This window comes from Delphinus delphis, chromosome 4, assembly GCF_949987515.2.
Source record: "Delphinus delphis chromosome 4, mDelDel1.2, whole genome shotgun sequence".
Classification (NCBI taxonomy): Eukaryota; Metazoa; Chordata; class Mammalia; order Artiodactyla; family Delphinidae; genus Delphinus; species Delphinus delphis.
The window spans coordinates 80,236,896-80,264,181 of NC_082686.1; the positions used below are offsets into that span (position 1 = coordinate 80,236,896).

General features: G+C 48.5%; 2 protein-coding genes and 1 pseudogene across 3 annotated transcripts in view; 2 read left to right on the forward strand and 1 right to left on the reverse strand.

Moving 5' to 3' along the window:
- MASP1 (MBL associated serine protease 1) overlaps positions 1-24,730 on the forward strand; it is a 73,639-nt gene extending 48,909 nt beyond the window's left edge. The window contains exons 11-17 of one of the 2 annotated variants that reach the window (XM_060010963.1): positions 2,483-2,620; positions 5,746-5,859; positions 6,726-6,911; positions 8,718-8,785; positions 10,790-10,889; positions 14,538-14,619; positions 24,672-24,730. In XM_060010963.1, coding sequence (XP_059866946.1) covers positions 2,483-2,620; positions 5,746-5,859; positions 6,726-6,911; positions 8,718-8,785; positions 10,790-10,889; positions 14,538-14,572 — 641 coding nt within the window. In that variant the 3' untranslated portion in view covers positions 14,573-14,619; positions 24,672-24,730. Of the gene's footprint in view, positions 1-2,482; positions 2,621-5,745; positions 5,860-6,725; positions 6,912-8,717; positions 8,786-10,789; positions 10,890-11,351; positions 13,826-14,537; positions 14,620-24,671 lie in introns of those variants that run through there. The other variant, XM_060010962.1, reaches the window with a different exon arrangement.
- On the forward strand, positions 20,268-21,895 carry LOC132424157 (elongation factor 1-alpha 1 pseudogene; annotated as a pseudogene).
- Positions 24,315-26,905, reverse strand: LOC132424841 (receptor-transporting protein 1). The gene is given in 2 exon segments (XM_060010965.1): positions 24,315-24,834; positions 26,634-26,905. Coding segments are annotated over 2 exon segments (792 nt in total).
- Positions 26,906-27,286: the final 381 nt, after the last annotated feature.

Consider the following 27,286-nt stretch of genomic DNA (forward strand, 5'->3'; position numbering starts at 1 on the left):
TTGGGGTATATCAGAATCACCTGGAGTGCTTGTTAGGAATGCAGATTCCTGGGTCTCACCCATGGGAAATTCTGAGTCAGCAGGTTAGAGCGTGAGCAACATGCTGTGAAAAGTGGAGGGGTCGGGGAAGGACCAAGCTAGAGAGAGCGGTTGGGAAATTACAACAACCATTCTGGAGAGAGGTGGTGAAAAACCCCCGGACCTAGGGTGTGACACTGCAGATGTGGGCGTGAGGGAGTTTGAAAACATCTAAGTAGTGTATTGGGCAGGGCTTGGTGTAGAGGCATCGTGTGAATAGTGCAGACACAGAGATGTGGAGTAACACAAGCTAATCTGTTAGTGAGAGCTCCCCATACAAGGTACTCCTGGTTTGCCTTTGTTTGGGGTTTGTATCATAATGAAACTGTCATGCTTTTTACACTATTGAGAGCTAAAAGAATCTTACATTATGCCTTATACTTTATATGTAGCTGATTTCGAAGATTATCATGTCTTGTATTCTATTACATTTCAGAGTTTTACTTTCCTCTAGATATTTGGACTTTATGTTGTGACATATTGAGACACAGGTGTCACGAGGTTGCATGGAGAGCACATTGTGACATTACTGTCTGCTTCTTCTGGTGACTTTTTTTACCAGTTTAGTGGCTGATTAAATACGGGTGTTGAAGAAGAGGGAGGCAACGAGGATGCAGTCCGTGCAGACATTGACAGACATCTGGAATAACAAAGGGGAGACAGATGGGTGGTGAAGGGTGGAGACCAGGACTTGGGTTTTCTGTGCTTGAGGAGTTTATGTGCAATCCAGCTGGAGACTTCAGGATCAGTTCAGAGGAAAGGGCAGATTAGAGACACTGATCTGAAATTCATCAGGGTCTAAATAGTGTGATGGCATGGGAGGAGATGGCATTATCTACTGGAAGAGAAAAGAAAAGGGGGCTGAGGACTCAAAAAGGGAAAGACGAGCATTGACGGCATGGAGAGAAGAAGAGAAACCCCAAGAAAGAGACAAGGAAGAGGAATCAGAAACACAGGAAGAGAGGAGCTTCAGAAGCCAAGGAGGGAAAGTGTCAAGAAGGATAAAGTGATCAACAGTGCAAATGACCCAGGACAGTCCAGAGGACGCTTCCAGGCTGGACTTTCCCGGGTGCTGGGACCCGGTCTCTACTGTCAACTCTGAGAGAGGATCCAGGGAGCAGGCCCGCGCTCATGTTGAAGTCCTTAACCCTTCCTCCCTCTTACTTTATCCTCCTCGTCCTTTATCCTCCTCCTCTTCCTCCTCCACCACCTCTTTCTCCTCCTTCTTCTTTCCCTCTTCTCTCTCTCTCTCTTTCCCCCTCCCTCCCACACCCTCCCTCCTTCTCTTTCTCTCTTCAGGCTTCTCCTAGGTTTTTATCTCTTTCCTGAGATAGCACACTGCCCTTACATCCTCCCTTCTCTTAGTTTATATGCTCAGTTCTCCAGGTTTTGCTTCCTTGAAACCTAAAAACCTCCAGCAGCCACAAGGCGAGGAGATTTCCTAGAGCTGAAGAATACGTGAGATAAAATTTCAGAAATAGTGTTCTCCTATACATGTAAATATCATCTTTGAAGTTCCAGCTATGGGCCCAGAGTCGTGCTGTGTCCATCCATGATTACAGATCTATTAAATATTCAAATGGCCACTTTATGTCCAAGTTTGTGTGGAGCGTGGCACTTTATTCCTTTGAATCCACCTCCAAAGGACAGGGAAGGATGCAGATACTGGGTGTCATCTCCTCTTTCCAGAAGCTTGACTATGGAAGAGAGGGGAGGGAGAGACTGTGGAATGAGTGAGAATCAGGGAAAATGGAAATTTGATTTTTAGGATGAGAGGTCTTGATCATGTTTTGGAGGCATAGACAAAGGAGAGATGCAAGACAGAGGAGAGGGGTGCGAATCCTCAAAGCCAGGTCCCCAAAAGTTTGGAAGCCCAGAATTCGTTCTGAAGAGAAGAAAGTTTACAGAGGGAGCAGATGGAGAGGAGGATGTTTTTTGGTTTGGTTTGGTTTGGTTTTTCCATTAGTAGCAAGTTTTTCTACAAACTTTCCATGAAGTGATCTCTGGCAAATCTGGGCTTTTAGCCAGCAGCTTAGCAACCCAGCAGAGAAGGACCTCCTAGCAAAATTCCCAAGGCAGGCTTTCATTGGCCTGGCCAGGGTTACATTCCCATCTCTGAGCAATCGCTGTGACCAGAGTATAAGAGGCTTTCATTAGTCAGGTCTGGGTCACATTCCTACCCCTAGAACCAGAGGTAAGATCACTGCAACTCAGGCTATATGGACAAGAAATGGGGGAAGAGTGGTCCCCAGAGGAAAATTGGGGTGCTGTTACTGAAAGGAGCAATGGATGCTGGGATATCAAAAATAACAGATGTTCCTAACAGAGGGTGATGTGCTAGTAGCTCTGGCAAAGGGCAAGATGGAGCCCAGAGTGTGATCTGTCCCCCCTCCCTTGGCTGCAGTGTGTGGGATCCCCAAGTTCTCCCGGAATCTGATGGCCAGGATCTTCAATGGACGCCCAGCCCAGAAGGGCACCACCCCATGGATTGCCATGCTGTCACACCTGAATGGGCAGCCCTTCTGCGGGGGCTCCCTTTTAGGTAAGTTGAAGGTGGAAGGGCTGGGGGACCCAGGATTAGAGGTTAGGGTAGAAGGAAAGGGACCTGACCCTCTTCCTGGAGACTGACAAGATTTCTTCACTGAGAATCTTCCACAGTAGTAGCGGGACCCAGAAGTACAAAGTGGCAGAAAGAAACCTTAGCTGGAGCCAGGAGACACGTGTTCTGTTCTAGCTGGCTCCTTCAGCCAACAACACTTCCCGAGCCCTGGTCATTCTCTGGCACTGAGAAGGGTGAGGGAGTCAGACCCTTAAACATGGATTACAACACAAGGCACTTACATGCGGCTCAAAGTGAGGGTGTGCCAGCGCCGTGGGACCAGGGGGAACCAGGAAACCCACACTAGAGGAGTCAGAGAAGGGAGATTTACAAAGCCTTGAATGCCATGCTTGGGAATTTAGATCTTTTCTTGATTGCTGCTCCAGGTTTATAAGCATGTTCTGGAAAGTTCTCTCCTGAGACAGCATGGATTGAAAGAAGGGTGAATCTGGAAGCCAAGAGTCCAGTGAGGCAGCTATAGTGCAATAGTGGGGAGGGAAGTCATTAGCCTCAGAAAAAGGACAGGGGCTGAGGAATAGAAACCAGGCCGATTCAAAGCCATTGAGAAATAAGATTGTGAGAATTTTGTAATGGACTGAATGTGATTGGCAGTGGGAGCAAAGGCAGGGAAGAAATGACTGATGGCTCTTCCTGCCAGTTTAGTCCAAATGACCTAAGGTCCATCCCAGCTCTGACATCATAATAAAAATTAATAGCAATCTAGAGTCCCTCTAACCCTATCACAGAGGAAGAAGGCATGGATGGGTCCACTTCTGCCTGGGCAGCTCTGGGGCTGCCGGTCTCGCCTCGCGCTGACCCACCCTCCTTCTCCAGGGTACACTCAGGTGAGGACAGCTCCCCGACTGGGATCCCCGAGGGGAGGTGCAGGCTCTGGTGAGACTGCAGTCTGGACATCCCCGAGGTGTGTGAAATGGTAACCCAGCAGAGGGTTTGATCCTTATATTCCTACAAACACAAAGATGAGTGGTCTCCCCTATGGAGCCTCCCCAAGGGGCACAGAGAGTGAGCACAGGTTAAAGGGGAGCCCAGTGGGGAGCAGGCAGGGGAGAGGACCAAGAATGAGAAGGGGCAGAGAGACAGAGGGCTTAGAAGGACAAGGACAAAGATAGAGAAAGAGACAGAGGGCATATGAGAGAATTGGAGAGGGAAGTGAAGAGAAATTAAGGGGAAAATGAAAGGAAACAAATACAACCGGAGGAAGAGAAACTGGTGGGGCATGAGACGAGACAGAGAGAGAGAGAGAGAGAGAATTGTGAAAGGCATAGAAAAGCAGGGAGGACCCAGAAAAGAACGCATCGGAAGAGAAGCAAAGAAAGGGGAGGAGCCGGCAGGGAGAGCAGAAGGGAGCAAAGACATTTCTGGTTTTTTTAGAATGTAAGTAAATAGACGGATTACTGCCCACGGTTTTAAGAGTTAGATTTTTCTGAAGCCTTGAGTGTTTAAGTTCAATGATGTTCAGCACTCACTTGTGTCTACTGTGTGTTTATTCCCACTTCTCTACCCTCAGCCAGGCTACAAGATCTGACTTACTCAGCCCTCCCCACAGCTCTCCTCATCTAGAATCTCTCTCCTCCTCTGTTGTCTAGTTTTGTAGAGAGAGGGAAAGACAGGAGAGGGCAGAGGAAGCAGGGAAGGAGCTGAGGGACAGACAGAAAGCTCCCGCTCAGTGCCCACCCTAAAGCCTGGCTTCTGGCTCAGGGACTCAGTATTTGCAGAGCTGCGAGGCAAAGCCATGTCTTTGGACTCACCACTGCGTACCCCAGGTTCATCTAAATGGCCCAGAGCCCCGCTCCAAGGCAGGCTCCCTAATCTGGGTACCTCATCCCACTTTACCTACCTGGAAAATTAGGCAACAGCCCCTGGCTGTGGACAGGGATCAAAAATGCCACCAGGGAAAAGAGGGTGGCCTGTGCGGAGCTCTATCCAGAAGCCAGTAGCCAGGGAACATAGCTGCTCCTGAGAGGGCCAAGTGGAGCCCGGGACCTGCTCCAGAAAGGGACTCTGCCCTGGACTCTGTACTTGACCCTGATACCCCATCCCAAAGCCCTGGTGCCTTTCTTTCTGCTTGGCTCAACCCAGCATGTCTCTGGCCTCAGCTATTTATGGGTTTGTCATCTGTTCCACCTTAAGGATGAACCGAAGCCTGACCCCATACTGAGCAAAGAGCAGGGACCTGTCCATCAAGGGAAAAAGACAGCCAAGATGCAAGAGATGTGCTCAGCTGACCATCAGGACACCCAGGGTCTGGCCCTGGCCCTGCCACCAACCTGCAGAGTTGCCCTAGACATCCTCGCTCTCCTCCAGGCCTCAGAATCCATGTCTATAAAATGAGAGGTTTGGATCAGAGCAGCGGTTCTCCGCCCTGATGGCAGTAGAATCATCTGGGGGCACTTTTAAAGTGTATTTGTACCTGTACCTCACTCCCATGACATAGATGCTCTGGCTTCAGGCCCAGGTACTATTTTTGGGGATTTGTTTGCTTGTTTTTAATTCCCCAGGTGATTCTAAATGTGCACCCGAAGTTGAGAAGAACCACGTACAACAGTGCTCTCCAGACTTTAATATGCATAGAAATTACTTGGAGGTCTTATTAAAACCCTCAGATTTTACTACTGAATGCAGGTTCTGATTCAGTAGACGTACGGTGGGGCCTCAGAGTCTGCATTTCCAAGAAGCTCCCAGGGGAGGCTGAGGCTACTGGTCCAGGGACCACGGCTTGAGCAGCAAGGCCGGAGGGACAGCCAGTGAGCACGAAGTTTCTCGTGCACACCTTGGGCTGTCCGGAGCTCACCAACCCCATGGGTTTAAGGGAGACCTGAAATCATCTTTAAAACATTCAGTTTGGGCCTAGGTTGGATAAGGCAGATGAAATCTCAGATTCAACTCCCCGTTTTCAGATCAGGATCATATGCGTTTCCGCCTTGAGGCTGTGAAATGCAAGGGAGAGGGGTGCCATGGAGAGGAGGGGTCTGAAAACCCTCAGCTTGAGGCTGTGGGCAGCAGGATGGGGCCGTGAGGACAGTGTGTGTGTACAATTCTGTTCCCAGGCTCAAAATGGATTGTGACCGCGGCTCACTGCCTTCACCAATCGCTGGATTCAGAGGATGCAACCCTACATGGCTTGGACCTGCTCAGCCCCTCTGCCTTCAAAATCATCATGGGTGAGTGCGGAGCAAGGTGATTCCTGCAGCCAGCTGCGGTTCTGGGGATGGGGTGTGTCCACTCACTCAATCATCAGGGAAGGTGCCTGGGATGAAGGATGAGTCCGGACTGGAGGGCAGGGACCTGCATCTAAGCCCAAGGCTGTGATTCTCAGGTGGTGGGACCATGAGCAGGTCACTGAAGGTGAAGCCTCAGTTTTTACAATAAAGAGCCTCATCTGGATAATTTCCAAAAGTGCTTCAGGCTTCTGTGAACCCGTGGTTTCAAGTGGATCATACACAAACGATCCAAGCTTCCCCTCTCCTTTGTAAAATCAAGACCATCGGCTGATTCAGTTTAGTTCAGCACATATTTATGTCCTGACACTATGCCAGGATATAACTACACAAGTTCCTGCCCACAGGGACTTAGAGTCTAATAAAGGAATAGAATGTAAGCACACAGACCTCGAATATAAAGTAGGAAGCAGTAAGTTCTATAGGAGAGGAACAGATAAAGGACATGGGAGTTCGTAGGGAAGAGATTCCTAATTGAAGAATCTAACTCAAGACTCTGAGAGATTTCATGGAGGGAGGCAACACATGACCCAGGCAAGGAAGGCTTGGACATATGGCAATGGGCACTGGAATGAGTATTATAAGGCAATGGGATCAGGTCATGAAGAAAGACAGAGGTCAGAGCCATGAGAATATGTGGAGAAGGGCAGGTAGGATGGGATGCCTTGAAAAAGGTAGATGAAGGGCAGTATAAGGGTTAAGGCTGGAAACATGGGCTGAATGGGACAGGGGCTGACAGGGAACAAGGTGCGACCTTATCCTCTAAGCTTGCATTGCCCTCATACCTCACACGCCTTCTTCTTTCCCAGGCAAGCATTGGAGGTACCGGTCAGATGAGAATGAACAGACTCTCAACGTCAAACAAATCTTCCTCCATCCCCTGTATAACCCCAACACGTTTGAGAATGACGTGGCTCTGGTGGAGCTGTCGAAGAACCCGGTGCTGAATGACTTCGTGATGCCCATCTGTCTGCCCCAGGGGCCACCGCAGGAAGGTACCACCCCCACCTGTGATTCCACATCTGCAGAGCACCTGGTACCTCCATAGAGCCTTCTTCTCCAGCATTGGTCGGGCTCTGGTGCCAACTGAGCCAGCTGACCATGTCTGTGTGATTCCTCAGCTGCCTCCCCTAAAACAGCTGAGTCAAAGCTGGTTCCAAGGTAAACAGGCAGGCTTGATCAGTACTGCAAGCACTATATGAGTCAGGGTCCAGATAGGAAAACAGAAACCAGACCAGTTGTTATATCAGAGAGAATTTAATATAGGGTATTGGAGGACTGGAGAAGTAAAGGGGGGTGCTGAGATAATAGAGATAGCACTTGCAGGAAGAAACCACCACTCCTGGGGCTGGAGGAACAAAGAGAAGAAGTTGGAGACATAGAACCTAGAAGCTTGACAGGGGTCTGTGAAGCAGGAACTCAGACGCTGCAAAAGAGGCCCTGTGCTGATGGTGCTAGGGAGAACAGCTGGGACCAACCGCCACTGCTGGGGTGAGGAACCATTGCTAGGGTGATGCCAACAGGAATGGCAAGCCTTCCTGGAGGTTCCCCCTATTTTCAGGAACACCCCTGACAAAGCAGATATGCCATTTCAGAGTCTCATTTGCAGCATCACAAGGTAGAGTGTAGAAGGGTACGTTTGGAGCTGAGAGACAATAGCTTCATCACCAGCACAGGCTCAAATCCCCATGCTGCCATTTCCTAGTTGGGTGACCTTGAGGAAGTTGCCAAACCTCAAGCCCCTTCCCTCTACACTGCGGATAATATCCCATGGGTGGTTGTGATGTTTAAATGAAATAATAATCAAACATATCCAACACAGAGTGAGAGTCCAACCCAGGGCAGTTGGCTTTTGTTCCATCCTGTTCTAAAGTCAGTGGAGCCATGTCACAGATAACCTCGTTTAGTTCAAAGAAGTTATTTTTTTAAATGGCTGAATGGGATCTGAGAAGTATTCAGGAGAAGTAAGCCAACAGGAAAGGCACAGGTATGGCTCTGATTCATCAGATGCCATGCGCCTACCACGTGCCACCTGATTTACATTAATTAATTTATGTACTACTTATAAAAGCCTTATGAGGTGGTATTGTAGTCCCGTTTTCCAGATGAGAAAACAGGCTCAGCAAGGTACAGTGACTTAGCCAAGATTCAGCTTGTAAGAAGTAGATCTGGGGATAGAATTCAGATCTTCCAACTTAAAGCCCAATATTGTTTTCAGTATCCAGGCTCTTTTACAAATGAAGAGATAAGTGTTCTATCAGTGCTCAACCCATTTCCACACTGCCTCGAGATCTGCCAACTTCATAGGCTTCTAGAATATCAGAGCTGGGAGGGGTTTTAGAGATACCAAGTCCAGCCTCTTCACTTTATGGATGGAGAAACTGAGACTCAGAAGGGGAGGGAACGTAGCATATTGTGGGCTAAGCTGGACTTTGTATTTATTCAGTTATTGATTGAGCATCTACTATGTGTCAGCACTGCTGTAGGCGTGGAGATACAGCGCTGAATAAGATATATGAGATTACTGCTCTCATGGAGTCTAGGTTCCAAGCTAGCTGGGAGTGGGAGAGAACAGGCAACTAAACAAATAAACCAGCTAACATCTCATAGAAACAAATGCCTAAACCTCTGTCGTGGGTAACCTTCAACCCAGCAGTCTTCTCCCCCACCATGCTGCCATTCTCTGAGGGGGCAAACTCAGCCCTTCCTCCACAGGCAGAGGATGATGGGGCTGCAAGATGTCACCCTCTGAAAACCCCACAGACAGCCTCTCTGCTCTTACTGTGTCTTCTCTCCTCCAGGGACCATGGTCATCGTCAGTGGCTGGGGGAAGCAGTTCTTGCAAAGGTTCCCGGAGACCCTGATGGAGGTGAAGTTCAATTTATACCCTTCAGAGGGTGACACGTCTGCCCTACATTGGACCTTTCTGCACCATAGTGCCCCTTAGGGGGTTAGAGGCTTCGGCAGGGGGTGGGTGAGAGAGGTACCAGGGGCCCAAACTCACCTTCAAAGTTAAATGAGACTGAATCCCAACTAGTTTGATCTGTTTGCTCTACATGTCATAGGGCTCTAGTCTCTAAACATTGCTTAATGTTTCTGTAGCTTATTAAAGTCTCAATTTATGGAAATTCTTCCAGAAAACAGCCGTCTTGGACTCCCCCAAAGGTGACCCATCTGTATACATCATGAAGGTTCACATAACAGAGTAACCAAGAATGGGCCAAGGAGTGGGCCTTGAGAGCTGCAGTCCTTGCAGCAATGAACTTGACTGTCGCATTTAGAAGTTTACGTTCTTGTCATATCAGAAAAGAACACTGGACCAGGAGTAAGGAGCCATGGCTCCAAGTCCTGGCTCCTAGTAACCTGCTGCGAGATCTTAAACGAGTCATCCTGCCTCTCTAGACCGCAGTGTAGTATCTCAGGCTGCAAAGTCAGGGGCAACACTAGAGGTCCTCCAGGAGCTGCCTGGCTCGGACATTAGCAGCTTCTAGGACCGCCACAGCTAGTCTCTAAACCCTTCACCATGCATTATTTTAGCGTACTTTAAAATTCCGGATTGGCAACAACAATTTAGCCCTTCAGTCGTTAACTCTAGAGTGTTTATTCGGTGCCTCCTGTGTACCAGACATTGTGTTAACTGCTAGGTATGCTGGGAGGTAAGAGCACAGATCTGGCCCCTGGCCTCCTTGGGCTTACAGTCAAGTGGGATAGACAGAAAGTAGTTATCAGTGTGATCAATGGAATGAGGAAGAGGTACAAGATGCTCCGGAATGTACAGCAGGGGCTCTGACCTCGTCTTAGGGGTACAGAGGGCTTCCCAGAGGAAGTGACACTTAAATGATGCATGAGCGATGGACAGAGGTCAGCCAGGCACTCAACAGTTTGCTGAGGACACGTGCTCACAACCACCCTGCCTGACTCCCTCTCGCCACTTCTCTGGGAAGGCCATGGCCCCAAAGAGACCTGAATGCCTCTGGGCCCCTCCCAGCAAGGGCCAACAGGAGTTGTGCTTTTGGGGGGGAGTGTGACCCATTCAGTTCTTGGTTTGGCTGAATGAAACTCATAGGTTTCCTCTTTTTATTCTAGACATCCATTCCAACGTTTACCCCCAAGCTGAATCTAGGGCAGTAACAATCACCTTACTTTATGTATCAGTGTATCACCTCAATTCAAAATAACATTTCCTGAGTACTGACCATGTTCCAGGCTATGTGAGGTAGAAATGGACAACATACAGACCGAGTGTCTGGAAGCTCACACTGTGGTGGGGGAGAACGTAAGTGAATGCTTGCGGCTAGGCGAGCCTCACTAACCCTACACCACCTCCTATTTAGGCAGTGTTTGTAGTTTACAGAATATCTGCTCATTCATCTCCTCTTCGCACAACAACTCTATGCGATTAGTATGTCAAATATTGTGACTCCCATTATTCAGATAAGGAAACAGAGTCTCAGAGATCTGAGAACACAGTGGTGAAGGCTACGTGCCCCAGGTCCCACAACCAGTAGTGGTAAGAGTGAGGAAGAGAAGACTGCCCATCGGTTTTGCATACACTGCCATATTTGAGATCATGCATGTGCTAGGCAAGTATTACTATCTCCATTTTACAGATGAGAAAACTGAGGCCCAGAAAGGGCAAATGACCTGTGCAAGGTCACACAGCAAGTTCATGACTAAGACTGTACCAGAACATGGATCTCCTGATTCTGCATTCAGTGTTCCTTCACCTGTACCATAGGTAGTTTCTGAGGCCAGGTCTAAGGCAGACCCAGGCTCATCCAGGAAGGGGATGGGGATGAGTCAGCTCTAGGGGTGTCAGAGCAGCAGGGCTCCTCAGCCAGGGGTGGGGACCAACAGTGGCCTTGTGTTCCAGATCGAAATCCCAGTTGTTGACCACCGCATCTGCCAGGAGGCCTATACCCCACTGAAGAAGAAAGTGACCAGAGACATGATCTGTGCTGGAGAGAAGGAAGGTAAGTCAGGAGGCCGGCATACAACAGGGCACCACCAGCCAGGGAGGGGAGCTGAGCCTGGCAGTGGAAGGACTGGAGACCTTGGAGCTGGCAGGTTGAGCAGCGGCGGACAGGCAGGAGCGAGGCGGGGGAGAGGGAGGACGGTCATGAGAGGAAGGATTCCACTGAAGAAGCTGCATCGGAGAGAAGGGGGGCTAAGTAAGGAACTTCCATAATTCCCTTCTCCCAGCCCAGCTTTTCCCTTGTGAAATGAGAGAGTCCTAACTTGCACTTTCTAAAATCACTGAGGTCTGAGGAGGTCTGACCTACAACAGCTCAGAATCCAGGTCTGGGTCCAATGGTCTACTGCGCCCCCTGGTGCCCGATTCTCTGAACTACAAGGCAGTTGTGGAGAGAAGGAGGCTTCTCTGGATTTGGGGCTAGGGAACGAGACGCTTTAACCTGCCTCACTTCTTCCTCTAGGTGGGAAGGATGCCTGTGCGGGTGACTCTGGAGGGCCCATGGTGACCTTGGATATAGAGAGAGGCCAGTGGTACCTAGTGGGCACGGTGTCCTGGGGTGTGGACTGTGGAAAGAAGGACCGTTACGGAGTGTATTCCTACACCTTCCACAACAAGGACTGGATACAGAGGGTCACCGGGATGAGGGATTGAATTCGGTTCCTCACCTTCTTCCTCACCTGTCCATGGTCAGTCAGCAACAGAGGATGGTTATCTGATGCAAGACGCCCCTTGCCCTACACGCACCTCATTCGGCCCATCTATTACTGGCCAATAAAGGGGGCATCTCAGCCCCCTTCTCACTCTCTTTAAAGAAGCAGAGTAGCAGGGTGGTCAGAATCCAGGTTGTATCACCTACTAGCTTTGTAACACTGGGCAGGTGACTTCACGTCTTTAAGCCTCAGTTTCTTTGTCCATATTACGGAAATGGCATACCTTACCTACCTCATAAAAGTCTGATGAGGATCAAATTTAGTTAATGTACATATAGCACGTAGCACAGTGTAGCACAGTGCAGGCATAAACTAAGTGCTCAATAGATATGACTTAGCAGAAGGCTGGTGTGTCTACCAGGCGCATTACATTCTCTTACGAATCCTGGCTGGGCCTTAGGGCTGACCAGTGTGCACCGCTCCCCTCAACCTTGACCGTCTCCTTCACCTGCCCCCGAATGCTCCATGCTTCTTTGCTACCATGCATTTCCCATTCCCAATCCCCACCCCTCCCCATAAAAAGGTAAAAGAGACAATGTTCTTAGTCTATGGCATGTCCCATAGTGATGCACTTATGACCATGAGCTGGATACCAAACTGTGAGAGTGCCTGAGAGAAGCAGGCACTCTCACAGGGTGGGGAGACTGGGAATGGTGAATTAGGAAGTCAGACACCAGGTTCTAGAACCAACTCTGCCCGCAGCTCCCTGTGACTCTATGCAACTCCCTTCCCCTCATCCCAAAGGACCCTCCCAGCTCTGACAATCTAGGATCCAATGAAGCCATTTCTCCCTGAAGAGATGAGTTAAAGCCAAAATAACCGAAAGGCAAAAATTGCCTTAGGTTCAATAGAGCTTTGTTGCAGACCAAACACTGCTGCTACTGCAACACCCACCCCTGTGCACCACACCCTAGTTCCCAAGGACATAGCCCTGGCGGAAGTGCTAGCCAAGGGGCCTTTCCTTATTCCTAAGCAGAGCCTCTGTTCTAGGCACCAGCCTCCTTTTCTTCCTGGGAACCTGAGTTGCACAAGGTAGGCCCTGGGAGGCTAGACTCAGGCCCCTGCACTCTCCCTCCCTGTGTCCACAGCTGACCCCAAGCCACCATTCCCCTGGTTCCTCACCCCTGTTCTTCACCCTGAACACCCCAGCCCTGCAGGGTCATAAGTGCTTCCCAAGCAGGATGCCTCTCCTCTCCAAGAGCCACCTCCTCTCTCAGGAAGCTTCCAGGGACCTCCTTCCCTCCAGAGCTCTGAGATTTAAGCCCTTCAAGGGATCAGAAGCCCCAAGTCCCTGGCTTCTGTTCTATCAAATTTGGTCTTCATGGGAGATTTCGTTTCTCGACCTGCACTGCAGCTGCTGGAGTAGTTCAGGGTCTCTTGCTGAAAGAAGATGATACTGAGGAATGAGAACTTATGGACACTAAGCCCTAAGCTCACAGCCTGCTTTTGATTCTCTGAGCAAGTCATTCTACCTTTCTGTGCCCTGCTGTTTATTCTGTAAATGGAAGGTGGCAATCATACTCAATCTCACCAGACATTTGTCAAGCAAACTGGAGCTCTACTCAGACACCAGAGAAGAATTGCAATGCAAAGTTTTGGAACTACCCTAAGGCATTCCAAACACCATGCCTTCCAATTTCACAGCGCTGCCTGGGTGCCCCCACGTGCCAGGTTATGCTGACTGCTATGCAGACCACCAAGATGAGGGGAACATGATTCATACCTTCCAGGAGCTCCTACAGGAAGAGCTGACACATACACAAGTGTCTATCATGGACAGAATGAACCCCACCAAGTGCTATGTGTCAGAATAGCACAGAGGTGAAAGAAAGGCCATTCTAGTATGGAGACGTTGGAGGAGGGGGCGTCAGGAAGACATCCCAGAGGAGATGGTGTTGGAGCTGAGCCTTGAAGAGGGTGAGCATTTCTACAGGTAAGACAGAGGGAGGCCTTCCAGGTAGAAGGACAACAAGAGTCCATGTCCACTCAGGCTTTCCTCAGATTACACTCTCTTCCCTCACAAAAAGGACATGTCCTCCGCCTGCTGATGCAGGGGACACGGGTTCGTGCCCCGGTCCGGGAAGATCCCACATGCCGCGGAGCAGCTGAGCCCGTGAGCCATGGCCGCTGAGGCTGCACATCCGGAGCCTGTGCTCCGCAACGGGAGAGACCACAACAGTGAGAGGCCCACATACTGAAAAAAAAAAAAAAAAAAAAAAAAAGGGACATGTCCAGCATACCAGTGCTCTGACTCCAGGACCAGAGCCAACATCTAAAAGAAACTTTCTCCTTAAAATCAGACAACTCTGAGACTTGAAGCAGCCTCAGAATTTGTGTACAGATTCTGGCTGGACCCAGGTTATCCTGTTTATTCCCCCAATTGCAATTTCATCCTGATTCTAAGGGATGTCTAGATGTGCTGCTGGACTTGGGCTTACCCTTGATCTACAAACATTTACCAGATGTACCAGCCCCCGCACTGATGCTAAGGTCCAAGAAAACCAACTGTCTCACAGAGTCATAGAAGCAGAGGGTTGGAGTGTCTGTTAGGACCATATTGTCTAACTCTATGACCTCGTTCTTGAACATATCTAAAGATGGGAAACTCACTACCTCCAAACATAGCCAATTTCAACCTCAAAACGTGCTCTTAGAAAGGTCTCTTCTATACAACCAAAATCCACCTCCCGGAATATACTTAGCATATCTAAAGCTATGATTCCATGCCATGAATGTTGTTATCAGCAATAATGATCGTGCCCGATTTCATTAGCAACAGAAGCTGTTGCTCTACATGTGTAGCTGTAACTACACATTACTTCCAATAAACATCTGTTTTGAGTCAAAGCATCCTGTTTGGCTTGTATGTTTTTCATGTACTGATAGTTCTGGTGAGTTGTGTTTTTGTTTATCAACATTTCTCTGTATCCAATTAGGATCCCTGAACCATGAAGAGAGAGAGGGAGATTGATGGGAAGATCAAATTATCGATACAAAAGCACTTCTTAGGCTTTTCAGGTCAGTTCTGATTAAATACCTTGTTCTATTGTTCCTGTAAGTTATCAAAATATCCCAGGATGCCAGTCTTTCAATATCCGAATTGTACTTCTGGATTGTCGCCCGCACCCAGAATAGAAAAACCATTTTTTTTCGGATCATGTGTTCAATTGTTTGGTTCAGAAAATATGGTGCCAGGTCTATGTGCGGCCTGCTCTGAATTGGAGTATGTACTTTCCTTCTGCCACGAGTTAACCTTATTCCCGGGTGGCAGGAATCAAAGAACCAGCAACACTAAGAAGTCCTTCAAGTAAAGGTAGGCAACAATCACCCCTCATGCAGCAGAGACGGTGGCCAATCTGGGTCTAGTATGGGGCATGAAATCAAGAGACTTAGGTTCTCATGCAAGCATATGTTGACTTCTTTATCCACTTAAGTTCTCCATCTATAAACTGGCAGAAAAATCTTTGCCTTACCCCTGTCTGAGGGTTGTTGAATCAGATGAATTAGCATATAGGAAAGAACTTTGGAAACTAAATTAGCTCAAAATAAAAAGGTCTATGGGAGATAATCACTAAACTACTTCTGAGTATTTACCATATGATTGAGACCACACTAAGCTCTTACACAATTCTCTAATTTAGTCCTCAAAATAACCTATGACAAAAGTACTATTATTATCCCCATTTTACAACTGAGCAAACTGAAGCACGGTGAGGTTAAAAATGTGGCTCTACCTAGACCCAACAACACCCCAGTAGCAATGAGCACACGTATCATCCAGATTTTTGTTTCTAATACTATTCTGCAATAAAAGAAATAAGGGCTCCTTGAAGACATGGCTGATTCTAGGACCAGGGCAGGAAATATACAAGATGATACAAAAGTATCTGGTACCAGAAATTAAGTAAGTCACACAATGATGGGGGGGGGGTGTGACACAGGAACCAACAGGAAGAGCTCCAATGGTAAAAGCTGGTATAATTTGAGCAGCAAAATATTATTGGATTATAACTCAAAGTATAAAATAAATACCCGTAAATATATACTTATATGAATAAATAATTGAATACAAAAATAGAGGAGAATAAAAAATAATTTATGTAAATACTTTGCCGTAAAGGAGGTAGAACATTACTCCCCATCCCTTAAGTGTGAGCTGCCTATAGTGACCTCTTTCTAAAGAGTACAATATGGAAATGGGGTGAGGGGAGAGCCACTTTATAGAGGAGAAAGCTGACAAAACATTGCCTCAGCCACATGAGCACAGTTAATATCAACAGAGGTGAGTCACACTGATAGTTTGTGACCTTGATATGCTGTGATGAAAATGTTGCTGTACCTCTGTGTTCTACCCCCCCAGATCTCATAAGCCCACTCTAATCCTGAGAAACATGTCAGAAAACTCCCAATTGTGGGATATTTTACACAATACTTGACCAACACTCCTCAGAACTTTGGAGATCGTCAAAAACAAAGGAAGTCTGAGAAACTGTCTCAGCCAAGAGGAACCTGTAATAGGTTGAACTGTATCCCCCAAAAGATATGCTGAGGTCCTAACCCTCAGTACCTCCCAACAGGACCTTATTTGGAAATAGGGGCCTTGCAGATGTAATTAGTTAAGACAAGGTCGTACTGGAGTAGGTGATGACTGGTGTCCTTAAGAGAAGATGAGACACAGAGAAACAGACACATGAGGGCAGAACACAATGTGACAATGGGGGCTGAGATTGAAATCCCACAGCGGCAAGCCAAGGAATGCCAAGGAATGGCATTCTAGCAGAAGCTAGGAACAGACAAGGAAGGCGTATCCCCTACAGGCTTCAGAGAGAGCATAGCCCTGCCAACTGTGAGCCAACACATTTCTGTTGTTTTAAGCCACCCAGTTGGAGGTGCTTTGTTATGGCAGCCCTTTATGGAAACTAATACAGAGCCTAAGAAGACATCTTTAGATGACATCCTGGGACAGAGAAAGGACATTAGGTAAAAACGAAGGAAATCTGAATAGTTAAGAATAATATATCAATACTGGTTTATTAATTGTGACAAATGCACCGTACTAACGTGGGATGTTAATAACAGGGGAAACTGGTGAAGCGTATATGGGAACTTTCTCTATCATCTTCACAACTCTTCTAAAATTCTAAAAGTATTCTAAAATTAAAAGTTTGTATTTAAAACAATGTGACCTAAGATCTTGCAGCTAGGAGATTAGGGGCACTGGGATTTGAAACCAGTTCTGATGGACTCTGGGGCCCAGGCTCTCGCTCCACTGGTTCTATACCAGTGGTTCTTAAACTAGGCAGCACACAGGAAACTCCCGGTTTAAAATTTTTTAACCACCTTAAAGATATACTGATGTCTGGTTCACACCCTCCGGAGACTCAGATATAATCAGTCTGGAGTAAGGCTGAGCCCTGGGGGCTTGGGGGGGTGGGAGTTAAAATTCCCCCAGGTGATTCTAATGTGCACCCAGTTTGAGATGCACGTTTCCAGGCTGTCCTGCTCGTGTGAGACCCCTGAAGAATGCTGGGAGCCTTTATTTCCCAAGCTTGGGTGTTTTGACCTAGGTCATGCTTCTGGTGGGAGGCGGAGGAGAGGCAGACACCCTGCTGCTCTAGCCCTAGATCCAGGAGTTCTCTGCCACTCAGCAGCAACACCGTCGCTAAGCCATTCCTGCGTTAGTGTCTTCCTGGCAAGAACAGTGCTCTTTTACTTTGCAGTGGTAAACTGAAGAAGGGGAAAGCATCCCAGCCATGGGCAATAGCATGTGAGGAAGCAGGGGTATGATAGGGTGTTTAGGGGAAACTGAGAGACTTGGTGTCCCTGGAGAGCCAGAGAAATTGGGAGAAAAAAGAACAGCATCAGGAAGTACTGACCTGGGATGCTCAGCGTGGTTCTGGGAATGGGGAGTCATTTGAGGGTTTTAGACCGAGGAGAGACGTGATGAGCTTTACTTTTCAAATCAGGCTTTAGTGCAGAGAGTAAACTGCGGGAGAAGAGCCTAAACGTAGGGAGACTCCATATGGCTTCCCAACAACAAGTGAGGCACCCTCTGGTCCTGAACAAGGGCAGGCCGGAGGAGAGGGAGGGTAAGAATCGGCTTCCAGGGGCTCTGAGAACCTAGGGCTGGGCCTAGAAGAGCCACTTTGAAGAGATTCAAACCTCTGTTCACATTTGAGGGTGAATTAGTGGAGAGTAGAGGGGGAAAAGGGCAGGGACCAAAACCTGAAGGCAGTAACTGTTTTCAGGTCCCTGGACTTTCTGGCACAGGTGCTGTCTCCAGAAAGGAAGCCAGGGCATTCTCTGAACTTGAGGGAAAGAGACAAACAGGGCCTTTGTGACCACCTCCTGCGTCTGGTATGTGTTGGCCTTTTTTCAAGAAGATAAGGAAAATTCTTTTGTATGCAAAAAACACAGGCTCAATTCCCAGCAGTGAGCTTCTGATCACAGGAAAAAGAGCCGGGACCCTGCTAATATTTAGGCAAAGGCTCCTAGGGGGCCTCTCTGAGAAGTGCAGCGTTAGGACAAGACAGTGTTAAGACAGGGGAAGATGTGTCGAGCCTGGATGTTGCCCAGGGCGAGCGCGCAGGATGATGAACAGATTAGTGTGGGTGGGAACATATCTTACCCTCCAGTATCCTCCAGTCCCAGGGGAAGTCTCTGCAAAGTAACATGCCAACAGGTCAGCACCAAACACAGCAAGCCCCGGGGATCCAAAGGGCACAGCATAGATGCAGTCCAGACCCAAGGTCTTAGATGATGCTCACCTATTTTAGAAGTGAGGACTCTCACCTCCCATTCAGCTGTTTATCCTGCGACATTATTCCAACTTGCCCATCTCCTGGGACTATCCAGCTTATTGAATCCACTCCCATGTGGCCCAGACTTGCCAACAGGATCCCAGACAACAGAATCCTTCCTTTAAACAATTCCAACAACAGCTCGCTTTGCTCTGAGTTTGCCTGTCCAAGGCCCAAATCCATATTGGCGGTCTAGGCCTCCCATTAAGTCTTTTTATTTCAGTGTATTTCATCATTACGAAATACTTTAAACATACAGAACAAAACAAAACAAACAAGATACGAATCATGTCCTGCTCAGACCTGATGAAACAACAGGGGACGCAGGGGACATGGACAGGATTCCAATTCAAGGAGTAAGTTGGTGCCGCGAGAGAGAAGGTGCTTTGGATGCGTGGAAAGAGTTCTGAAACCTGACCCTGAAGACGTGGGCTCCAGCCCCAGCTCTGCTGCCTGATGGTTCTGAATGCTCAGTGGATCATGCTCTCTGTGCTCAGTTTCCACAGTCCCCCTCGAGTTTCTCCTTCTTTCCAACCTCTATACATGGATAGCCCCAGGGCTCAGTCCTGGCCCTCCTGTCTGTACTCTCTACCCTCACTCCCTGAGTAATCTCATCTAATCTCATGACATTTAACATCATCCAAATGCTAATGACTTCACTTGCATCTCCAGCTTGGTCCTCTCCTCTGAACCACAGGTATGCATATTCAACTGCCTTGGCATTTCTCGTGTTCAGTGTCTAACAGGATGCCCAAAAAGCATCTCAGACTTCACGTGTCCACAACCAAGCTCCTGTTACGGCCCCCACGTCTGTTCCTTACACAGCCAACCCCATCTCAGAAAGCGGTAACTCCACTCTTCCAGTTGACCTGACCCAAAATCCTGGGGCGTGTTTGATTCCACTTTCTCGCACACCACACATCTGAGTCATCAACAAACCCCCTCAGCTTTACTTTAAAATACAGCCAGACTCAATCCCAGTTGCTACCACCCTGGTACGGGTCCCCACCCAGGAACAGGCACTATCCCCTCTTTGCTGGATTGTCGCAGGAGCCTCCTACCTAATCTTTCCTCTTTCATTCTTGTCCCTCTGTGGACATTCTCAACACAGTGACACTAAATTGGATTACATCACCCCACTGCTCAAACCCTCCAATGGCTTCTTGTCTCATTTAAATCAACAACCAATGTCCTGATGACCTATGGCTTATATGCTCTGACCCCCATCCCCACTTAGTAATGACTTAGTAAGCCTGAACTGCATTCCAGCCGCATTGGCCTCCTCATGGTTCAACATTCCAGGCTGCTCCTACCTCAGGGCTTTTGCACATGCCCTTTGCCTTGCTCAGTGCCTTCATCTTTTTTCAAATGTCACCTTCTTAGTGAGACCTTCCCTAGCTACCTAATCTAAAATTGTAACTAACTCCATCCCCTGCCCTTCCTGTCCCCCTTGCCTACTTTATTCTTCTCCTTAGTACTTAACACTATCTAGTATACCACACAGCTTACTTATATTGTTTGCTGTCTAGTTTTTCTACTATCCATAAGGTCAGTCACTTTGCTCTCCACTGTATCTCTAGTGCCTAGAGATGCCTGGCACATAATATGTACTCAATAAACATTTGTTGAGTGAATAAATCTTGAAAATAGGGAATATCTTATTATGTCCTCAAAATAATACTGTAAGCCTATTAAGATGGGAGTGAAAAATTTTTGGGCTTAGAAGTGAAGGGATAAGACACAGACTGATATTCCAACACTACCACCCAAGTCCTTGTATAAGGTGACACCTCTCAAGGTAACTGCCTTTCAAAATGTAAATACCTTTAGAGAGAGGTTGAGTCAGAGTAAGATGCATAAATCAATTTGCTCCAGAAAGGAAAGGAAAGGAAGATGCTATGGACATTCAGATAAGAAGGTCCAACCCCAAGCTGACCTAGGCAGACTGAAATCTTGGTGTAGCAACTAGATGGCCTATTAGAGGGGTCAGGGTCAGGGCACTATCCCAAATGCCCAAGGACAAAATAAGACTTAGCAGCTTTTTCGCAATGGGTTTGCCTCCAGGACCCAGGTGTCGTTGAAAACCACCACTAAACCTAAGCAAAAATGGGAAAGGAGAAGAGCCACACCAACATCGTTGTCATTGGACACGTAGATTCGGGGAAGTCTACCACTACTGGCCATCTGATCTACCAATGTGGTGGGATCGACAAGAGAACCAATGAAAAGTTCGAGAAGGAGGCTACCGAGATAGGAAAGGGCTCCTTCAAGTATGCCTGGGTCTTGGACAAACTGAAAGATGAACGCAAGCATGGTATCACCATTGATATCTCCCTATGGAAATTCGAGACCAGCAAGTACTATGTGACCATCATTGATGCCCCAGGACACAGAGGCTTCATCAAAAACATGATTACAGGCACATCCCAGGCTAATTGTGCTGTCATGATTGTTGCTGCTGGTGTTGGTGAATTTGAAGCCGGTATTTCCAAGAATGGACAGACCTGTGAGCATGCCCTTCTGGTCTACACTCTGGGTGTGAAACAACTAAATGTTGGAGTTAACAAAATGGATTCCACTGAGCCACCCTACAGCCAGAAGAGATACGAGGAAATTGTTAAGGAAGTCAGCGCCTCCATTAAGAAAATTGGCTACAACCCTGACACAGTAGCATTTGTGCCAGTTTCTGGCTGGAATGGTGAAAACGTGCTGGAGCCAAGTGCTAACATGCCGTGGTTCAAGGGATGGAAAGTCACCTGAAAATATGGCAACGACAGAGGAACCACGCTGCTTGAAGCTCTGGATTGCATCCTGCCACCAACTCGCCCAACTGACAAGCCCTAGCGTTTGCCCCTCCAGGACATCTACAAAATTGGTGGTATTAGCACTGTCCCTGTGGGTTGAGTGGAGACTGGTGTTCTCAAACCTGGCATGGTGGTCACCTTTGCCCCAGTCAATGTGATAACTGAAGTGAAGTCTGTTGAAATGCACCATGAGGCGTTGAGTGAAGCCCTTCCTGGGGACAATGTGGGCTTCAATGTCAAGAATGTGTCTGTCAAAGATGTTCACTTTGGCAGTGTGGCTGGTGACAGCAAAAATGACCCACCGATGGAAGCAGCTGGCTTCACAGCTCAGGTGATTATCTTGAACCATCCAGGCCAAATCAGTGCTGGCTGTGCACCTGTGCTGGATTGTCACACAGCTCACATTGCCTGCAAGTTTGCTGAGCTGAAGGAGAAGATTGATCGTCGTTCTGGTAAAAAGCTGGAAGTTGGCCCCAAACTCTTGAAATCTGGTGATGCTGTCATTGTTGATATGGTTCCTGGGAAACCCATGTGTGTTGAGAGCTTCTCTGACTATCCTCCTCTGGGCCATTTTGCTGTTCGTGACATGAGACAGACGGTTTCTATGGGTGTCATCAAAGCAGTGGACCAAAGGCAGCTGGAGCTGGCAAGGTCACCAAGTCTGCCCAGAAAGCTCAGAAGGCTAAATGAATATTATCCCCAATACCTGCCACCCCAGTCTTAATCAGTGGTGGAAGAATGGTCTCAGGACAGTTTGTCTCAATTGGCCATTTAAGTTTAATAGCAAAAGACTGGTTAATGATAACAGTGCATGGCAAAACCTTCAGAAGGAAGGAGACTGTTTTGTGGGCCATTTGTTTTGTGTGTGGCAGTTTTAAGGTATTAGTTTTGAAAATCAGTACTTTTTAATGGAAACAACTTGACCAAAAATCTGTCACAGAATTTGAGACCCATTAAAAAAGTTTAATGAGAAAAAAAAAAAAAGTCTAAGCAGCAGTTTTTGAGCAACGTCAGAGCTAGCAGGGAGCCTTCAGTTCACCTTACCTCTTTGCTTTACAAATGAAGAAACTGAGACCCAGGGGATGGGAAAGACTAGATCATCCAAGGTCATCAACCTACATGCCTGGATATTGGCTAAGCCAGGGCTGAAACCCAGGTTTCCAGCCCTCAGGCCAATGAGATTTCTATACCACAACTGCCAACCCACCAGCCCTCACAGGGCCCTGTCGCAAAAGAGCCATACAGCAGGCAGATTTCACTTCCCTGATGCATGTGGCAGTACCCACGCAATGCCGAAAGTGATCCCAAAGGAAATTTCTTAGCTGGGAGTCCTGCAGAGAACCAGAATGGGACTTGGAAAAGAACTAAATTCCTTCTGGGGTATTTCAGCCAATGGGAATGGAGCCCAGAAATCACTGATGTTTTCTGTTTGGGGAGATTTTTTAAATAGCTATCTTTGAAGAATGAAGAGTGGCTACCATGCTGCTGGGAAAATGAAGTCATTGCTTTGCAAGATATATGAGGAGAAGAAAAGAAACGATGCTACATATATTAAAATAAACTAGTTCTAACTCTTGGGCTGGGAAGTTAACCCTTGCCTTCCATGTTTTTCCTAAAGTATTTACCAACAGAACTGAAATCACAAAGAGAAAGCCCTTCAGGTCTCAAAGGGGAGGCTGCCAATTGAAAGGAAAAGGAGAAGAAAGAAGAGGATGAGCATTCAGTCTCATCAGAAAGAAGAGAATGAATATGGGCTTTGTATCTGGAATGTCGCAGATAGTGTATTATTTATTCCTTACAATAGCCCTCCGTGGCAGATTGATTATTCCCATTTCAACAAGGAGGAAAACTGGGGCTCAAGGAGCTTAACTAATTTTCCTAAGGCCATACAGCTAGTAAGTAGCAGAACTAGGACTCAAGTCTTTCTTAACCCCAGATTTCATGATCTTGCCTTACTCTATGCTGTACAGTGCGGCTCAACTTTCGTACTTTCTCTGGTACTTCAGTTTTTTCTCCATAAAATAAGGGCACTCAATCAAGACATCTCTAATCTGTCTCACAGCAAATCATCCTTAGTTGGTGATCTAAGGATCTAAGGGCCATGCATGGCCCATATGGGAAAGCCCCTCAATGAGGGTTTCAGCAAATAGCTCAAGAAGCCAGGCCCCTCTTCCGGTACTCTGACCATCAGAACCACTGAGAATCAGTCCGACTTCCCTGAACTCTGAAGACTCTTCATTATAATGCAGAGTCATTATATTTGTTTCCTAGGGATTTTGTGCTTTGCTTCTAACATCCTACCTTCTGAACCTCTCCTAAATTCTCTGATGGTTCACGTGCAGTGGGTGGGAAGCCTAGCTCTATGGGACTCCACCCCAAGCACCGTCTGGGCACCAGACAGGCCCCAGAATCCACCCTGAGTGGAGGGAAGCCGGAAACTGGGAGTGTGGAAAACAGAAACAAGGGACCCCGCGTACCCAGGGACAAAGGGGCAGCCTAGCGCCTCCACCTCTCTCCCTTCGAGAGGAACCTCTGCTGTGTGCATGGAGATAGAGCTATGGATGGGACCCATACACCAGGCAGAGGCTAATGTAAGGCTGCAGCTCTGGATGTGGGCAATAACGGAGGGTAGGGCTGGGCTTAATGAGCAAGCAAGGAGGAGCTCATTGCTGTGGAAAGGCCCCTTGAGATCACACCTAGCCCTGTAATTTTCAAACTTTTTAAACGCAGTTGGACCTTTTTCATACAAAACTCTTAAATAAACTCCATCTAACATGGAGCCGCTCTAGAGGAGGATGTAGGAGTTGGGGATGGGCGGTTTGACCATGATGGGAAACGCACTCACTCACCCCTTCCAAATCCAAAAGCCCCGAGGCACCTGTGCAGAACGTGGGGGTCCTGGGCCTCACTTTGAAAAGCCAATGATCTAGCCCAAACCGTTACTTTTATAGACAGGAAAGCAGGGTGATTTGTCCTGGGTCCCCACTGAGTCAGTGGTGGCACCGGCTCTAGAACTTATCCCCACTCCCAACCCAGGTCTCTCTTCACTCCCTCCCACCAGTTGGCTGGCCTCTCAGGCCTTGGGCCCCTAGCATCTGCCTGGGGAATCTTAGACGGAGCTGTGGAAGGAGAACTGCAGGTAGATGATCAGCAACAGGACCGTGGCCCAAAACAAGCACCAGGGGATGGAGCAGAAATTGCAGCCAGAACCCGCCTCGGCCTGCGGCTTGGTGGGGCTGGGAGCCCGGGAGAAGGTGTAGGTTGCCGCCTCCTCCTCCAGCAGCTTCTCGCTGGGCTTCCAGTGCACGATGCCCTCCTGGCAGGCCTCGCAGAACTCTCCGCGGTGCCGCCGGTTGTCTTGGCGGCTGGCCACGTGGATGCGGTACTGGCCGCCGCTCTCCCCGTAGTGCTGCTCGCGCAGGCTGGTGATGAGGTGGTCCACCAGGCTCTCGATGTCCTCCTCCAGCATGCTCGACTCGTCCAGCCGCGCCGTGCCGCACTCGTAGCACAGCTGCTTGAAGACGCGCATGCGCACCGAGCCTGCCTGCTGGGCGCGGTCCAGGTACATGTGGAAGAGGATGACCACGTGGGGCGACTGCCAGGTGTGCCAGCACCAGGAGCAGTGGAACCTGTGGAGACGAGGAGAGGACGGAGTGGAGGAGGTGGAAACAGATCCAGGAACGAGGTAAGGGGCAGTAGGCAGAGCCTGGAGGTAGAGGTGTTGTGTTTACGGCCCCCTGGGTTCACTAGCTTTCCCCAGGTGGCTTCCCAGCCTGCCCCCTTGTGTGCTCTGCTAGGAGCAGAGTAGGCGCCTCAGGAGGCAGCTGGCATCCAGCAGTGCTCTGCCATCACTGGGCCCCCCTCTGCGCTCTGCAGAAGCCTCAGTGCCCTCCATTTCAGTGCCCTTCAGGCCTTGCCTCTGGGCCTTTGGCTCTGGGCACCTTTCCTCATCTGTAAAACGTGCACGTTGCACTAAGAGTCCTTCCTGCTCAAATATCCTTTGAGTCTGATAGCAGGGATGGCCCGCACCACAGGGAAAACACAAGCTCCATCCACACACTCTTACCTGTCAACACTGACTATGAACTGGCTAGACCCAAATCCAGAGAAAATGACACCGTTGTCAATTCTCAGCCTCTGGGCCGGTGCCAGGGTTAATGTATCTGAAGGCCTGGAAGTGGAGGCAGCTCACGCCCAGAGTGAGCTAACTGGGGCCAGCTGGGGTTCCCAGGTCATCAGCCAGGTCGGGAGGATGCACAAGCCCTCCCCACTCAGCCCCACAAGCCTTTCAGGTGTTTGAGAAGCTCCTGGGCCCTGACAGCGAGTGTCCGGTCCTTTGCATCCCTCCCATCAGCTGGTTAAGGGACTCCACATTTCCATTCTCATTTCTTCTCGTTTACTCACACCCTTTGGGGACTGTTTCCCCTCTCCCAAACTAGACTACAAAACTTGGAATGGAAAATGTCAAAACTGGAGGGAGCTTAGAAATCACCTAATTAACCCTTTGTTTTACTCTGAGGCAAAGAGAGTAAGAAAGCTGTATACACAGTGAGTTAGAGGCAGAGCCAGTATCCGACACCTAACAGGTACCCAGTAGATGTTTCTTGAATTGAATAAATTGAACTAGGGAAGGAAGGAAGGCCTTGCTTCTGACCCCCAGGCTGCACCATTCAACCTCCGAATCTTATGTCCCAGAGGTAAGTCTTTACATAATCCACCCACGGACAAGAGTGCTCGAAAGTCATCTCAGACATTATTGTGCATATGAATCACCTAGGGACCTTGCTGAAATGCAGATTCTGATTCAGCAGGTCTAGAATGGGGCCGAAGATGCTGCATCTTTAACAAGTTCCAGGTGATGCTACTGCTGCTGGTCCATGAACCAAGAGGCAAGGATCTATGCTAACCCCTCCTTCCACAAGTGGGGAAAGTGAGGTCCAAGAAGGAAACTGAATTTCTCAAAGGTCATATAGAGTAGAGCTAGTTTCCAGCACACCTCAGGTGTTCAATATTTTATATTAAGTCAAGCTGACTTAAATAGATTGAAACTGAACTGTTCCAGGACCAGAACATAGGCCTCTTGACCCACAAGCCCCTCCCTTCTCTTGGCTTTCAATTGTGTTAAGAGGTTATTAAAATATAAAAGTATGTAAAATACCAGTGTTTAGAACTAATAAATATATTCCACCTCTTTTTCCAGAAGGGGAGACTATGACTCAGAGAGGGAAAGTTACGAGGTGCTCAGCGGAAGAGCTGGAATCAAACTTAGGTGTCCCAACTCCCAATAGCTACTCTTTCTCTGCCTCCCAGTCTGCACTGGGCCAACAGTGAGACTGACCCCTAGCACCTGGGTTCCCCATGTTTCTGTCTTTTCTTGGAAGGTGTCCCAGGGGCTGCCTGCAGGGGTCCTACTTCCTGGGCTACTCACCTGCCTGAGGCATGCAACTCCAGGTACTGCTTCCAGCCTGGGGCTAGCACATTGTGCTTGAGGTTGGGATCGATGATGAGGTCCCAGCTGTCAGCCGGCTTTGCCGCCTCCATCTTCTCGTAGAAGATTTTCTTCCATTCATCTGTGGTCACACTTTTACACATGGTCTCGTCAGTGGCAAGGGAGGGCAATCTCCACTTGAGTGAGAACACGGGAAGTGAGGGCAGGTGCAAGGCAGGGCAGCACAGTCTCTACGGTCTAAAAATCCTCATCAGTAGGACCGGGAGGAAGCAGGACCCAGCTCCTTCCTTTGTCCGCAGTGGAACCTGTTTCCACGGCAACCAGGCAGGGAGTCAAGAGACAGAGGTTGGGAAGGAGGGAGCCTCTGAAGGAGTGTTTCAGGGCCCCCAAACTGAGGCTGAAGAGGCAGGGTTTGTGGATCTAAGTGACCCTAGACAGGGTGGGGGGCCTGAAAGGAGGCTGAGCTTCAGACCGTCTCACTCTGGCCTGCCAAGGGCATGCACAAGGACCTGGGAACTGGCTCAGCTTTACCTTGCTGCCCCTGGAGGTACCATCAGCATCATCTGGCTGCTATGGTAACCATGATGCCTTAAAGAACCAAAGAGAAATAAGGGATGGGAAGATGTAGACCT